At 37.0% G+C, this 17,512-nt stretch overlaps 1 protein-coding gene across 1 annotated transcript; it reads left to right on the forward strand.

Moving 5' to 3' along the window:
• Nucleotides 1-1,318: 1,318 nt before the first annotated feature.
• On the forward strand, nucleotides 1,319-16,088 carry c3h18orf21 (chromosome 3 C18orf21 homolog). The gene is made up of 5 exons (XM_053493261.1): nucleotides 1,319-1,543; nucleotides 4,568-4,587; nucleotides 5,016-5,215; nucleotides 14,531-14,709; nucleotides 15,641-16,088. Exons 1-5 carry the CDS (start codon nucleotides 1,452-1,454, stop codon nucleotides 15,783-15,785), a joined length of 636 nt encoding a protein of 211 aa, XP_053349236.1. The 5' UTR covers nucleotides 1,319-1,451; the 3' UTR covers nucleotides 15,786-16,088.
• The last annotated feature ends 1,424 nt before the right edge of the window (nucleotides 16,089-17,512 follow it).

Consider the following 17,512-nt stretch of genomic DNA (forward strand, 5'->3'; position numbering starts at 1 on the left):
CTTAGTTGCTTTATTTCCCAAAATGAAAAAAACAAATTAGTATCCAAATTCAATCCACTGCAGCCCAGACCAAGATGTTATTAAGGATGAAGGAGAGAACGCTGCAGAGTGATGAAGGAGAGAATGCTGCATGCAACATTGGCTTTTCTCTAGTGAGCTTCATATAGATTCCTCATTTTTCTGAACCGCAGTTAAACAGTCATCAGCGGCACCGGATTTGCCGACCCATACAGCTCACTTAATGTATGGACGAGTTAATACAAAATGCAGTTTTTAAAAGATGACTTTATTAAGGGAAAAAAGCTACCTGGCTTTATGTGTAAAAGTATTTGCCCCCTAAGTCTTTCAAATCACTGTGAAGGAATTTTAACCCACTCTTCTTTTCAAAATTGTTTTAATTCAGCCAAATCGGAGGGTCTTCAAGCATAAACTGCCTGCTTAAGGTTCATTTGATATCAGTCCAGGGCTTAATTATTATTATTATTTATTAAACCATTCAGAGCTGGACTTGCTGCTGTATTTCGGATCATTGTTCTATTGCATTACCCAAGTGCGCTTGAGTTCACAAACTGATGGCTGGACATTCTCCTTCAGAATTTTCTGGTAGAGCACAGAATTCATGGTTCCATCAATTGCGAAGCAGACCCAGACCATTATACTACCACCACCATGTTTGACGGCTGGTATGATGGTTTTTTGTGAAACGCTGTTAGTTTTATGCCAGATGTAAAAGGACGCATACCTTCAAAAAAAGTTAACCTTTTACCTCATGAGCAAACAGAATATTTGCCAAAAAGTCTTGCATATGTTTTTTTTTTTTTTTGGTCAAAAATTTTTTTCATCTTGAAACTCTCCCATGGGTGCCATTTTCACCTTGGCTCTTTCTTATTGCTGAAACATAAACACTTTAACTGAGGCAAGTGAGGTGAGCTCTTTACCTGTTGTTCTGGGTAAACCCCAACAATGCATTCTGGTGAGGAGGGACACGACTAATAATGTGCTCTCTATTTATATATGTTGTTTATTCATTCATGTCCAGTTCCAATTATTTACTGTATTTATATTTTGTTTATTATTCTATCTCAAATCAGATTTTTTTGTGTTACATAAAGAAAATTGTGTTTTGTTTGGTACACAGTTTGGTATACAGCATTGTAAAAGTGACCCCCCCCCCCCCTTTAAATATAAGCCAATAATCTATCACGTCCATGTGTTTTATATTATTAACCTACTGTAGCTCGTGTATTTATGTGCGTTTATTTTAGGGACTTTTATTTTGAAAATTACTTGAGAAAATATGAATGAACAGGAAGTGATATTTGCAGTCCCTCTTGTAGCTTAATGCTGGGAAGCAAATATAAAAGCTCCTGGAATCATAGTTGTGTTTCTTTAAATATATATGTTCATTGTATTGTCTGTATAATTATACACTGAGGCTTGTCGACACAACGATGGAAAAAGTTGACGGTATAACCCGGGAGTTTTTAACGAACGCCGCGCTGGTTTATAGGGATGTGTGTCCAGAGCAGGCGCGTTTCCTTATGTGAGTCTAATTTGATTCTTAAGTGTTTTTAATAATTTTCAGTATTTAATGCGTGTCAGTGTTGTAATAGGATTAGATTGCGTTAGATGGCAGAGACAGCCTTCACTTGTGTCCACGTGTTTACACAGTCATTGTCATTAGGTGCATCTGCCAGTAGGGGCCGACTGGGGACAAACTCCAGCTTTAAAGTTCCCACCAGATATTTCCTAAAATAACAAATGAAAGAGCATCAGCTGTAAGATGATGATGATGATGATGATGACATATACTAGGTCCAATACAACACCATAAATATGAGACAAACAATCATGTCTTTCGTGTAACTTACATTATTAAATTTTTCTAGACAGCACTGCTTATCTTATAGATGTTCTTGACCCTGCAATATACTGTATTTGTCTATCAAACAAATGCTGTTTGTGAGTGTATGAGTGAAATGCAGACGTATAAAAGTGAGAATGTGTGCATGATGATGGCACAGTGGTGTAGGGGTTAGAGCTGTAACGTCGTACCTCCAGGGTCTGGGTTCGATTCCCACGTCAGGTCTGTGTGCATGGAGTTTGATAGGTTTAATTGGATTAGTGTGAATGAGCGTGTGTGTCATGCAATTGTTTGTCAAACTCGTCCAAGTGTCCAGTTGTGTATTACAGTGTAACTAAATTGAAACACAACTTGTTGAAAATCTCTAGCGCTACTGTATAATGCTACTGTAAAGTGGTGTGTAGGGCTGCCAGGTCTCATCAAAAGGTGAACCACGTCTACAATTCCAAACCAACACAACCCAGACCTTTCCCAAATGAATGACTCTATCTCATAGAATATAGAAATATGAAGAAAAAAAAGGCACAATTTTATTTTCTTCTTGAATTGATGGATCAGTTTGCCATCCAGGGTTGATTCACACTGTAGATGATTTAGACATCTTTTACAAATATACCACAGCTTTTGCATAAAATACAAACTGTTTGCATGTTCCATGTTCCACAAATCCTCATGTTGGTGCAATGCCTCCACCTATTGTACTAGAGTGTGGAGCAGAGGCTCATCTGGAAAAAAAGATGATCTCTTTGTAAGTGATATGAGTTTACAGTAAACAATCAAAAAAATTCACAGCTCTAATAAAGACTTTTATTATGTGTCTGTTGTTTGATATACAGATGCGTTGAATTTGAAGGTTATGTTAAAAGGTATAATTACATCCTAAATAAATATATAAATAATAAGAGTCCTGATTTGGTACTGTGCTGTATTACACCATATGCTTCTGTCCGTGTCATATATCTGTAATGCAGATTGTTCTCATCTCTTTCGACAGCTTAGTGGTGCAGTTTGCTCTCATGTGTTCCATATTAGACTTGGATTAAATGAGAGTTTTTCCTATAAACAATGCTGTATTAAAGGCTTATGGCACAGTCATCACTCTTTAGGGAAAATGGATCTTGGATCTTAAATCTTATTTATAGGTTTTGTAATTCATGATCGTGCATGGCATGTCTATTTCTTTAGATTGTCATGGATGGTTCAGTGGCGTGCACTGCTCATTAAAAAATTCAAAGCATTTCATTTAATAAAAATCCACTTAGCTGGTGGAAGTTTTCTGTTGATCAGCTTTTGTTTAGCTTTGTTCATCCGCTTCCTGTCTCATGTGAAATGTCACAGTGTGTCCCATGACGATGCCTGGCATGCTTCGAGTTTTTGCCTCGCTGTGTGTATTACATGCGCTATGCGTTTATTTATTTTCCTGCTCATGGACCGAGTGGCTCTGGCTCGACTCGCGCCACTTCATATGCGTCTCAGCTAAAGCATCTCAGGGCCATGTGGGAAGGCCGCTTTGATGTAGGGCGACATTTAAGACCATTCCTATTCTAATTTTAATTATTTAAACAGTTTGGGTCTGTTTGTCCAGGATGAGGTAGCAACAGTGTCAGTATGATGTGTGCTTGAAGTTATCGGCCGTTTTTTACGGTTATCTGTGAAGCCTGAGCGATCAGGACATACTTTTTCCTTTTAAGATTTTATCAGGCATCTGCTGAGAGAGAGAGAGAGCACTTGTTGTCCCAAGTGCTTTGTTGATAGCATCTCATACAAGCTTAAGTTTGCACTTATAAGGAGAAGTAGGAGAGGCATTTTAATTAGATGTGGCTTTTATGACGCCGTCCTGTGCCTGAAATACTTGTCGAAATAGAGAAGCAGTGAACAGAGTAAATAGAAGCAGCTTGACGGTTTTAAAACTCTTGCTTTGAAAAGAAGTTTCACAGCTGTGGTTCAATGTAGCCAACATAACTATACACAGTCATCTTCAAAAGTTAGTACCTCTTTTTTAGTTCTGTGTTCGTATGTAAAACATAATGAAAAAAAATCATCTGATCATAGCCCTTTATTAATTATTGATCACCAGGTGCGCATTGAATTTAAAGGTTATGTTAAAAGGTTATGTTACAATAAGGTATAATTACATCCTTAACAAATATATAAATAATAAGATATGCAAAACTCCTGATTTGGTACTGTTATAAGGGTTGACCATCTTCCCCATAGAGGACGTCCCAGCACATTCACCCTGAGGTCAGACCGTGCAGTGCTCAGAAAATACAAAACACTCAATGAGGCCTGAAAGCACAATTAGAAGAAGACTGAACAAGTACGGTTTGCTTGGAAGGGTTGCCAGAAGGAAGCTTTTCTGTCTAAAAAGAACAAAGAAGCACATTATATTAAGCATTGTGGTGGTTGATTATAAGAGAGTTTTAAAAGTTCAGTTGAAGTGTGATGTTCCTACATCCCCACATTTCATAAATACACACCTATACTGTACACACGCACACAGACGTACAGAAATGAACGAGCTGACTGTTATGATGGGAAGGTCATTTATCAAAAGTAGGTCCTTATAATGTTGAAGTTATTTATTATATCTAGGGTCATGCTATTTAAAATGTCATTTCGTGTTATTCACCTAAATGTAATAAGCGACGGCTGTGGTGCCTTGAAATAACCATAACTTTTCCTGTCTTTGCTCTGTTCCAGGAGGAAGCAGCAGATTAAGGGTGAGTCTTGAAAGCAGTTCTGATGTATTGCTTAATGTTAGGACTGGATCCTTATTCAGAGCTGATTAAACATGTTTCAATAGTGGCTGCATAGTGTCTGTAAAACTGTTTAAGGGGTCAAAAAAAAAAAAGTCAACCCTAGCTAAAATTAAATCTGACAACACACCAAATCACGCTCCATACACACATCATGTTTACAATATTAATTCAATCAATATAAATATTAATAAATATAGTTGCAGTCAATAGCAATGGAGTAATTGGATTTAAAAAAAAAGAATATGTACCTAATGTCAAGCTTTTATTGTATTTTTGTGTAGTTTTCTGTATTTTTGTGTATTTTTTGTGTAGTCTGTGGAACTATAAGATTATGGCATGATTACATGATATATATTGACTGTTTCATTTTTTTGTTTTTTTTCCCCCAGGACTTCCCCTGTCAGCCACAGATCTGTGCCCGTTTTGTTTTCAGTGGCGCCAGCCTGGAGAGTACCACGTGCGATTAAAGCCCAAGTGCAGACCCACGCTGCGGATCAGGAAGCTGCTCAGGAGAGAGCAGGCCCGCAAGAGGCTCAGCTCAAGGGAAATCAAGCTTCTCCAGAGGTTCAGAAGGGCTTCTAATGTTCTGGTAAGGATCCACATAGCTTAAATAATCATCTTAATTTTAATTACCCAAATAATCACAATGATCCGATTTTTTTAAAAACTAGTTTCTAGAAACATTTGAGAAGTCACGCTGCATTTCCTGTTTTTTGGCTCGTTCACATCCACATCAAAGCAGGGAAAGAGCAATCTACTAGACATAACTTTGTCTACATTAATGCATGTTTTAGACTGTTTATTTTTATTTTTAGATAAAGAGCACACTTTGTAATATTTGGCTCATTCCCTCTGTCATTCTGGAATATAAAATACCTGCTCAGTATAAAATCTCTGGTTTCTGTGGTGGCCCAAGGTTAGTAAGACAAGACGGCATCTTTCTTGCCTGTCAATCACGTTGCCAGTCATTTCAAAAACTCCTCCTTATGTGCCAACTTTCAGGAGTTTTATTATAGGTCATTGTGGACGTGTCTCAGTGCATCTCTTTGTGCTAGTTTACCCATAATCCTCCTGTTGTTTTGCTGCAAAGACAAATTGACTGACTTACTTAACGAATGAGTGACCTACTGACATCCTTTTTTTTAATGTAAATCAATTTCTCACTGAATTCTTTAATCCTGACTTTATGACTTTATTTACTGACCGATGTGCATACAGACTTCCTGACTTGTGTGCATACGAATCCTAACAGTATGTATTTCATTCCGTAAATAACAAGTAGTTTATTTTGTTAAATAACATTATAGGAATTTTTATGGACTTATTTCTTGGATTACATCTTATAACTATAATCATTTTAATGTGGATATAAATATTGCAGTGATTAACAAATGATATATTCTATTCAAAGACGAAGTGACTAATAATAACTCGTAGTGATGTGGTACAAGAGGTGCTGCATAGCTGTGTGATTAAACTGAGACACGAGGGGAAAGTTTAGCTGGAGTGTTTAGATGCTGCTCATTGTTGTGTGTGTATGTGTGTGTGTAAGTCTAAAAGGAATAACTCATATATAAGTAAACTGATCTACAGTATGTGCAGGACTGGATTGCAAAACCTATATACACTAAATAGTTTGGTTTAGATTTTCACCCTTAGCTTTGATTACAACACAATGTGGGGATCAGTTCATGTGTGCAAATCAGTGTTGCCAACTTAGCGACTTTGTCGCTATATTTAGCGACTTTTCAAATCCCTCTAGCGACAATTTTTTAAAAAAGCGACTAGCGACAAATCTGGCGACTTTTTCTTGTGTTACTGGAGACTTTTGGAGACTGATGTGTCTGTACTGACTCTTCTGAACTTGCCACAGCAGCTGCCGCCGCCGGCCCCTCCCCCGTCCCAAAGCACTCACAGACCGACCGCCCCCCCCCCCCCAGCTGCAGTTACAGCAGGAGATGCTCACTCCTACGAGTCTTGACTGCAAATGAATTGCCCATGCGCAAATCCCCCGTTAAGTGATCCCGCCTTGACGACTTTTTTTTTTTTTTTTTTTTTTAAAGCGCCTAGTGACAAATCTAGCAACTTTTGGACAAACCTTAGCAAGTTTCCAAATGTCGCCAGTACTGTCCTGTAAGCACGAGGTCTTGCTTTCCCGGTACAGTTACTCATCTCCCTGTGTCTGCTCTGATCAGTGAGCGCGAGCTCCGGCTGAAAGGAGCAGCATATTCCTGTGACTGCACAGCAGCTAACATGGATGTGAATGAGCTGCACATGTGAAAACGGTGTTGCAACGGACCTATCACTTACCTGCTTCTCCTTTGCTTGAAATAAAACTATTTAATTTGACCATTTTCTTTTTTTTTCTTATTTATTTATTTTTTCTTCCGATGCACTTATATTATTCACTGTTACAAAGCTTAAGTTCATAATTATATTGGACACATGAGGAAGGATTAGGGAAAACACGCAAAATGCAAATACGACGTAATTACGTCATCAATATGCAAATATACGCATGACGTCATCTAGCGACATTTGGCGACTTTTCGAGCAGACTTTAGCTACTTTCCGTTGAAAATAGTTGGCAACACTGGTGCAAATGATTCAGAACAAATGTTGGTCTGTGAACATAGTCGGCAATTACATAGTGCTTAAGTCTTAGTGCTCTAAGTCTCATAAGCTTTCCAACGAGAGAGCGCTAGAGGTTCAAACAGTGAGAGGCAACTAGATTGCTTTGGTTAGGCATTTATTACTAAATGTTGTTAAGCAACCTCTTTAGGTATTGACTTGACACACTCTAGTTTTGATATACTGTATAGTATCTAAGTTCAAAACGTACTGGTGGCCTATGAAAACAGTAACAAGCAGCTTGTTAGACGTATTTGATTTTATTTTTTATTAACTGAATGTCTCATTTTGTTTCTTTCCTCCATTCTTATAATTATCTGTATTAAAATTAATGGAAGCTCAACTGAAAGTTTCCACTTGATCAGCAACATGATGTACACTATATATATTCATTGTGTTGTAGAAATGTCTTTTTTTCACTTTTGCCTCGTATCATAATGATTAATTTCCCCCAACAGCATCTCTGACAATGAGGTAAAAAGCAGGACAATCCAAAGGTTTATAATAATGCACTCATTTCGATATAGTCTCTTTTTTATAATAATAATAATAATAATAATAATAAAATGAAAAAAGTTTTACAGTCACAGATATGGTTGCAACTTTAAAGTTTTTCATCACTTTTCTCAATCTCAAAGAGAGAGAAGAGAAAGAGAAGACATATACGGCTCCACTAACATCACTTATAGCAACGAGTAAACTTGTTATATAAATGCTGTGCACATTTTATATATTGTTTAATATACAGTATAAAGAAATGCCCTATGATCCTATTTATCTCACTGTGAATAAATCCCAAGTAAACACATGAGTTTAAAATCTAAAACTCTTCAGAGTAATCCCAAGATCACACAGGTAATGGTTAAACCTCACTGATAGCATGTTTTATTTTTTATTTGATAGTTTTTTTTACAATTATTTTCAGTGAAAAGTGGTCATGTTTGCACAAGCCTGATCGATCACCATAGAGAGCAGTCAGGTTTCAGTAATGGTCTGGGCCTGAACACATGTTTGCCTCTTTCCAGCTGAAACCACAGCACCAAGGTCACATCACCCAGATTGTGGCGAATGAGGGCGGGTATTTTAGGACTTGGGTATATTAATAGATTGATCCACTGGATTGATTTTTTTTTTTTGTGTGTGTGTGTGTGTGCTTGTTTGTGTGTAGTAAAGTGCGTGCTACTGGCTTGAGCTGGCGAGGAACTTTATTATTGCCTCTCATTATTAATTACAGTGAAAAGCTCCTTGATGAAACTGTCCGTATTCAATCCCATTCGGAGCTTTCCTCGCGATTTGCGGAGCTGCTGAGAGCTGTCATCATATTAGAAGTGGTCCGAGAGCAATCCGTGAAAGCGGCGCTCGTGTTTCAGGCCTGGACTTTGTAATCTGCCCAACGCTAAGCTAAATACAGCTGGTCTCGCTTCACTCTACTCTCTCGGCTCAAGCAGCTGCTGCTGATTGATTGCATGAGTCTCATTAGAGCTGTCAGCTTCTCACTGGTCTTTACATGCAATGCTTGGGAGTGTTTCCGAATTCCTCCTGACGTATATATGAACAGCAGTAGCATAAATTCCAGGCTTGTGCATGCTTAAAATAACTGGATAACAAACTGATTACTACTGAGTCGTTTGTATTCTGAGCGAAATCTTCAGCAGGTTTGTCCTTGAGACTTGTTCCCCTCACTTCCCCACTGCAGAGGTTCCTGTTACAATTCCGTGTCAGGTCCGCCAACCCGAGATGACTCGACCCGGCCGCTCTTCTGTCACCTGACCTTTTTTTTTTTTTTTTTTGACATTTACTCATTCAGCAGAAGCTTTTATCCTAAGAGATGGGCTGTTAAGCTGAAAAGATGAAGGTCTTGTTCAAGGACCTACCCGTGGCAGCTTGGCAGCTCTGGAAGTTTGAGTAGGAATTAAGAATTTATAGACACAGGTTTATAAGATAAGATGCACCATTACATTATCAAAGATGCTTTCACTTCCAAAGGCAGCAATTTATTCTTAAATTATCACACATCAGCTTTAAGTTCTGAACACAGCTACCACAAGTTTTATTGTATTGATGTGTTGTTTTAAATACTTTATCGTTTCTATAGCAACAGCTAATTCGTAATTACCTGTATGACTATGTTGACTCTACCATTGACTTGGTAGCACGTCAAAAAATACACAGCGCTGTTCAAATGCCTTGAGTCAACTCTCGCAACTTTCTTCATATTTTGCAAAAACCAATCTTTCCTTTGCAACTTGTAATGAATGTTTTTGTTTGTTAAGCCACACAGTGACCTAAGGGTCATTCAAGAAAAAAAAAATCTAAATTAAGGCATGACCAACAGATGATGAACAGATGATCAGGCCGGTGAATAGTCTACTGGTGTTGTTGAATGCTGAGTGGTCGGGACAGACGAGAGGGGAAATGAGGTCGCTGCGGGGGTTGTTGCATAGGCAACCAATTTTTCAATTGTTTCTTTAGGCACTTTGCAGCCTGTCGCAGTGGAAAATTTCTCATTTGTTTCATATAATCTACATCATTTAACTGGAGGAAATGTGGGACGGCTTAAGACTTTTGCGCAGTACTTTAGGTTGAGGATTTGTTTTTTCTTGTAGTGGTTTACAATTTAAGATTATTATTTAAGAGCTCTCTCTGTCTGTCTGTCTCTCTCTCTCTCTGTGCTTTTGAGATGAGTCATATCTTTTGAAATGATTCACAATTGCAGTTAAAAAAAAAAAAACAGGCAAGCCGCCTTCTTCCTCCCAACCACAGTGTCTGTTAAAGCCATGCATCCCTTTTGACCTTTCTTTAAAGGAAAATGAGGGAGATTGCTGTAGTTGGTATTTCTGGGCTAAAAAATCTACCAGTGAAAGATGAAAAAGTCCATTCAATTGCATGGTAATACTGCAAACCATTATTATGTTATATAATAATAATAATAATAATAGTATTGAAAAAAATAGAAAGTATCTTTCATATTGCATCTATAATCATACTTATGTTATATAAGTTGTAATATCTCCAGAGGCTCTTTAACCTGAAAGCATATTTTTTAAATAGGGTGATGGTAATTGCTTGTAGACACGTAGTTGTATCTACTTGACCTTTTTCTGTGTCGTCCTGCTTTTATGAGCGAGTACACGCCGTGTCTGTGGCGGGTTTATAGCTTGATTGTTAATGTGATGGCTAAAGTACTTTCTGTCTCTAAAGCTGACATTTGAGGAGCAGTTTGTTACTACATTTGGATGCAGACTCACCTTTTTATAACTAGTTTCCGCCCATACATGAGCCGTTATTAGCTAATCAGTGCTGACGCCATTCTTTCCTAGCAACAACTTTTCTTCTTGCTTAAATACTGTGTGTGGTGATCATTCTCCAGTAATGACATCTTTAATTCCTGTATCTTTGGGTCCTAGACACAACCGATGGAGATTTAATACGTCTCTGTTACAGGATGGCACATTAGTGGCTGAACTACGCAATTCTTTGAAAGAATTTTTTGCAGATCAATGGAGATTCAGCCTCCAAGTGTTGAATCTCTCTGGGGGAAGTGTATACGTTTCTCATCCCTTAATAAAAAGCGTACAGAGGGTTGTAAAATTGAATTAGAAAAACAAATAAATCCACTGGAAAAAAAAATTAAAAGGTAAATTTTCAAAAGCTAAAGAGTTAAATGTTTTAAATCAGAATTTAAATCTATATATTTCCATAGAGCTGAATTCATTATACATCGACTAGACAGTCCTATTATTTTCAGGGAGAATGTTCTTCTAAGCTGTTGGCTTTGAGGTTGAAAGATGCTGAGTCCAAAGCTAATATCTCAGCTATTAGTCATGAAGGTTAAATCGATACCCAACCTAAAGATATAAATAGAGCATTTGAATTCTCCTTTTAACACCTGTATACTTCAGAATCCAACACTGACTCAACAAATGTTGATTCATTTCTTAACAATTTTAATCTTCCCAAGTTCAATGAGATAATGGACAGACCATTGGGCATCAAGGAATTAAAATCTGCTCTGGACTCCATTAGTAGTAACAAAACTCCCGGCCTGGATGGGGATTCCTTCAGAGCTATTGAAGACTTTACGGGATATTGTATAATTCCACCTTTAGTCCTTACGCGACAGTAAAAAAATGTCTGTGAAACAATAAATGGCCCAGAATTAGTCTCAAATCTATGTATCGTTTAAAATCTAATGGTAGCTTATCTCTACCAGATTTTTGGTCCTACTATACGGCTTATCAAATGGGATCGCTTAGGATTAGGATGGATGTCAACTCCCCTGTACCATGGCGAGCTTTAGAGATGATTGTTGTTTATCCAATACGTTTGCATCGCAAGATCTACTCTTTACAGGAATATCCAAGAAAGTTTTGGAAAAGATAGGTCCAATCATAAGTCACTCTAATAAAATTTCCATCTGGCACAATAACAATAATTGTACTGTTCACTTCCAAATCCTGGGCTGCATGTGGCATATACACGTTAAAAGATCTATACAATAATTATGGACTTAAAAACTTAAAAAACTTTAAAAGATGAATTTTTTCTTTTGCCAGGATTCTCTTTTTTTCTGTACCTGAGATTAAGAAAAGTGAAAAGAAAGTCTGACCCCCTTTGCCATTTATGTAGTAGTGCAAGCTACTCAGGAATGTCAGGAATGGGAATGTCCTAAAATCGAAATGTTCTGGTCCTTGGTTCGGCATATATTGATATACTGATCTTAAGAGGACTTAAATTAAAAAGGACCCACTGCTGATCAGCTTTGCTCCAAGCCATTTGTACATGTTTAAGCCATCAAAGAAGTTCCTGCAGGCAGTCAGATCATGGCTCTGGTGTAATGAGAGAATTTAAACTCTACCTTGATGATGTCCAAGCACTAGTGAAACACTGGGATAAGTGCATTAGTGTAGCAGGAGATTATACAGAGACATAATGGTATTGCACATCACTCATATATTTATTGTTTATTCATCACATTCTTAAACTAGGCCACATGTCATAAATGCCTTTTTTGAAGTTACATTTGCTTGTTTTATGTTGTTTACAAACATCTCGTTAAAGGTGTTTATTTAATGCAGGCTATATACAGTAAATTACTAAAACAAAGTCGTATTAAATCCACGTTCATATGACCGAGCGGGTGAAGAGTCGACCGGATTTGAATGCCAAAGTTTGTACATCATTGTGGCAAAGTAGAGGCAAAGATTTATTCTATATCAGTTAAATGTTAAGAGATTTTGGTTTAACAAGCGTTTATTTCACCATCAAATGGCAAAATGGAAACACAGTGGATGTTATAATAATGATAATTTAATATTTTTAATTTTCAATATCATCAGGTTAAAGGTTTACATGTACAATTTTGGAAGCAATAGTACTTATAAAATATTCTATAATAGGCTCACAATTTTTAAAATTTTTACCAATTTGTTTTTTAGATCACTCTCGGAGCTTTCGGATTATTATTTGTATAATTATTTATATTTGTAGCTAAATTAGTTAGTTAAAAATATATATATATTTATTTTTAAGATTTTTTAAAAAATTGATCAAATGTATCATTTTGCATTTAAAACCTTATGAATGTTTACACTGAACTGTCCATAAGCACATTTTGATTATTTTTTATGTATTGATCACAGACTTCCTTTTCTGCTTTAAAAGTGTTTTATGTTTATGTAAAGGATTAGATTTATAAGTAAACAAGTCGTCATTTTAACCATTGTCGGTCAAACTGTCTCCGCCTTTGTCAGGCTGATTGGCTGGAGGTGTGCGTGTGTGTGTGTGTGTGTGTGCTCCACTGTGCTGTATAATAATGGTGTGTGCAGCATGTGATAAACTCCCAGACAGCCTGTACCACCTGTTCCTATCAGCAGCCATGGCTAACTTTGTGTCGGTGAGTTGAAACTTCTGTTAGTGATGGAAACCGCTGATGGATTTGTAAATGGATGTTTGTACGTGGTGCGCGAAGTAGGTTTTATTTCTCTGTACAAGTGAGTGGGTGAGTAAGTGGCAGTCTGTTATGTCCAGGCTCATGAGTCTTCATTTTATTCAAAGTAGGATGACAGTAGAAGAAAAATTGTGATACTTGTATTAAATAAGTGAGCACTTTGGGTATTTGTTGTGTTTCTGAACCGTTCTGGCAGATCTGTCTTTTATTTGTGGCTATTTGAATAGAGAGAGAAAAAAAGACACAAAAACTCATTGTGACACATTTGTTTATTTGAATGCATTTTAAGGTACGCAGTCACTGTACGTATGTACGCTGTACAATGTATAGCGATTTATTACAGCACTTATATTCCCCTTAATTTACAAGCAATAAGTGTAATATTTAATTGAATAATTGTTTTTATAATAATAATAATAATAATAATAAAAATTAATAAATCAAATAATAAATAAAAATTATTAATTTTAAAAATTATTTAATTTTTATTTATTATTTCTTTTTTCAATTGGTAGTTTCGTTGTGGACAAAGTTTTTTTTTTAATAAGTTATACCAAAATTAAAAATTCACTAGTTTCACATCCTGCAGCCTGAAACATCTAAAAGTCCATCTTCTATTGATATTCTGCATAATGCAATTCACTTTTTATAACGAAAATATAGTTTGATAGTATATATATATACACTTTCTGAAATTTTGTGGGTACCACGCTGTCTTATTTTAAATTTCAGCCTTCAGAAAGAGCTGAGGCCATGTGAAACCTGTTACTAAATTATTATTATTATTTTTTTGTAAACGTTACAATGATTTTTTTATGATGCATCTGCCCTTTTTTTTTTTTTTTTTAAACCTTTCAGCAAAATTTCCTAAGCATCCCATTTGACAGCACAAGTATTGTGCTTTTATTTCCCTGCATTTCATCTCAAACACGTTTTACGGTTGTTTACGCAGGAGGCTTTTTGTGACGCACGTGTTGTACCCGACCGTAATGACTCGCACAGCAATAGCAGCACATAAATCACTCCACGCGTATGATTCATTAGTGCTGATCCTCACAGCCAGCACGGTGTACACCCCCCTCCCACCCTTGGCATCCTGGCTCTTTCCCCACTCCAGCCATACAACCACTCAAATGTCATTTTTGACTTGTAGCTTAAGCAAAGAGTTAATCAGTGCTGATATCATGAAAGTTAATGCTTTTAGGGAATTTATAGCATTTAATGTATGTGTTTAATGTTAATGAATTGTAAAGGATTGTTGCTAATTTCTGATTTATTGAGTTATAACTGAGCTGTTTTTTTTTTGTTTGTTTTGTTTCCTAGTTGGTTACCTGCAACACTTGTAATAAGACGTCCAGGCAAACTGGGATGAACCGGAATTTTCTGGGGACCTTACCAAAGAACACCCCGGTGAGCGTGTCAAAATGTAGGACTCCTCAGTCTGCTAACAAAATGACACCGAAGCCCAACCTCCGTGACAAAACACCAAGCAGAACACCAGTGTAAGTTACGTCACATGTGGTATAAAAGGTTTGAATTTAACAATGTCATAGCAATCCATAGCCAGGAGCCAAGGGAGCGAATGCTGTTTGGTTGGGAGGGGCATACACTCTCTCCCCTGTCAATCACAGAGAGACTAGCCATTCATGGGCATCTTTGAGGTCATGTATGTGGACAATGGTAGATACTGGCTTTCCTCCGAGTGTGCCACGTTGCCCTGTGACGCAGTGAGCGAGAGGTGAAAAGGGAAGATTGACCGAATTCGTATGTTTTAAAGAAAGAAAGTCTCCCCATTGGGTATCTCCTGGCTGGTGGGTGGGAAAGGGCAGTTGACCAAAAAAAACATTAAAATCAGCGCAAAAAATGGTTCTCATTAAAAGAAAGTTTCATTTCAGGTCTTTTTTAACCTATGATCCATATTTCTCCTTCAGAATTTCCTACAGGATCAATCAAGTGTCTGTCTGTCAGTCTGTAGATAATAAACTATTTCTATAGAATCACATAAGTTTGTATTCGCTACGTATTCTAGGTGGATAAAATGTATAGTTAAGTATGCCCTTTTTTAAGTGGATTTACAAAAAATTAAAAATAAAAATCTAGACTAAACACCAGGTGTCAACATATAAACTGAAAAGGATTTAAAAAAAAAATGCAGAGGATATAAACGTTATTAGAGAATATTCTTAAAACATTCAGAAAATTGGATGCAAACATTGTATGTGATATTGTTCCGGGTTTTTACTAATATTAATGATTGTGAAAAGGAGTTTTCATTCTAAGGGTGCACAAACTTATGCACTCAACTGTTTGTGCCTTCTCCATAATGCCAACTTCACTCCAATATCCTGAAATGCAAATAAATCTCAGTGCAACAGAATAAGTCGAACCATGTACAGTAGCGTAACCCTTATTGTTTTAAAACCTCTTCCTTAGATCGAGATCATCTGAACGCACCGTCGCCTCGACGTCAGGCGGCAAGAAAGAATCCGCCTTCTCGCGTCTTAAGAAGATTCTGATGATTGAAGGCGTCCAGAAGAGTAAGAAAGGGGGCCTGAAAGACTTCCTCACTTCTCTTTAAGAATCATGCGGACCGCCGAGCCCAGAAACCCGACAGCGACGGGGTCGGGATGAGATGGTTTAGAGCGTCAGGCTTGGGGCGGAGCAGAGCAGAAGACTCACTCTAGTGTGCACCGCTGTGACACCTGGTGGATGACTTCAAGTCTAACACCTGGTTTACAAATGTGAGGCCTGCTTACTTCAAAGGTCTTCGACTCCGGTCCAAGACTAGAGAAGATGATGAGAGAATTTTCCTTGTTTTTCTTACAGAGAATCCCACATTTTACTCTCTTGTGGTTTAACGTTCATGTCAGCCTAGTTCATCAAGGACCTTTAGATCGCCTTCTAAAGGTGTCGAAGGTTTGAATAGTTTAACACAATGATGGAAAAAGAGCTGCTTATGTCATGTTTTTGAAGTGAGATAAATTCTATATATATATATATATATATATATATATATATATAGTTATATAGATATATAAAGTTGTGTTGTGTGTATCTAGATTGACACACACATTAGAAGTAGATCACTGCCACTTTATGAAGTGTATCTTATATTTTCTTTTGTAACAGGACTTTTAATGTCCACGAAGTGATTAGTATTGTTGTGATCACTATTTAAGGGCTGTTAGTGACTTGCCTAATGTTTACACTTTGATGGACTGTTTTGCCATAAAACTGTATTGCAAAAGACCAAATATGTTACTGTAGTCAGATTAAGAAAGAATTTACAAATATGCAAACTTCATTTACTTCCAATAAATCAGTTGTGAAACAAAGGCCCTGTGTTTTGTGACTTTACACCTCAGCATTGAACGGTACGTTCACAATATTAAGTCTTTCTTCTATACTTTTCTATAACGGCTTTTCCATCTCGAGCGCTTGCTGTAATTTAAATGAATGCTTTACATTAATGCACTCTTTATAATATGTCATTGTTGCTACAGTAACTGCTCATTCACAAGGATATATACAGCAGACTTGCTTCATAAATGAAGCCTTATAATAAAAAAAGACTTAAAGCTCAAGCTAGTATGGTGAAGCTTTCTGAAAAGAGATTTTATTTCATTTTAATTGAAGGAGTCTCCACTGTCAGTACATTGTAATTAAGTTGGGTTTTTTTTTCCCTATCCTGTCAGACACGTGTTTTCGCTTTTCAGTTACTCTAACATGATGAGCTGCATTTCTGTTTATTTTAATAACCTCAGAGAGGATGAAAAGAGCAGCTGGTTATACAGATCATCAGAGCAGTGTGTGTCATTAGTGAGTCTATTTGCCTAACAAGAAGTCACTGATCGTGAGTGTTCCCAACAACCATTCATCATTCAAAAACCTGATCGCTGTTTTTTTATCCTACCTACAATGCATACATCTTTGCTATTGATACTCTCGTCTTTGGCTTATTTACAAGAGATAAAGGCGAGTGACTTCACCAGTAAGCGTTACTTCATGCATGTTTCCCAGTTAGTCACTACCACTGCCTCATTTTATCTGTGCTCTTAATAGAAATGATAGTACAGTATATTGTAAATGTGTAAATGGTGATTTTGGGTGCTCTATGCTAGGGAAAATATTATTGTCTATTTCCATAAAACCTATCTTTTCCGCGGCAGCATGGTGGCATACTGGTTTCGCTGTGGCCTCACACATCAAGGGTTCTGTTCCTGCCACGGGTTTGTGTGCATGAAGTTTGTACAGGATAATAGAATAGAAGATGAATGAAAGAATGAATATTCTTTCTTATAATAT

This window comes from Clarias gariepinus, chromosome 3 (assembly GCF_024256425.1).
Source record: "Clarias gariepinus isolate MV-2021 ecotype Netherlands chromosome 3, CGAR_prim_01v2, whole genome shotgun sequence".
In the NCBI taxonomy this organism is placed as follows: domain Eukaryota; kingdom Metazoa; phylum Chordata; class Actinopteri; order Siluriformes; family Clariidae; genus Clarias; species Clarias gariepinus.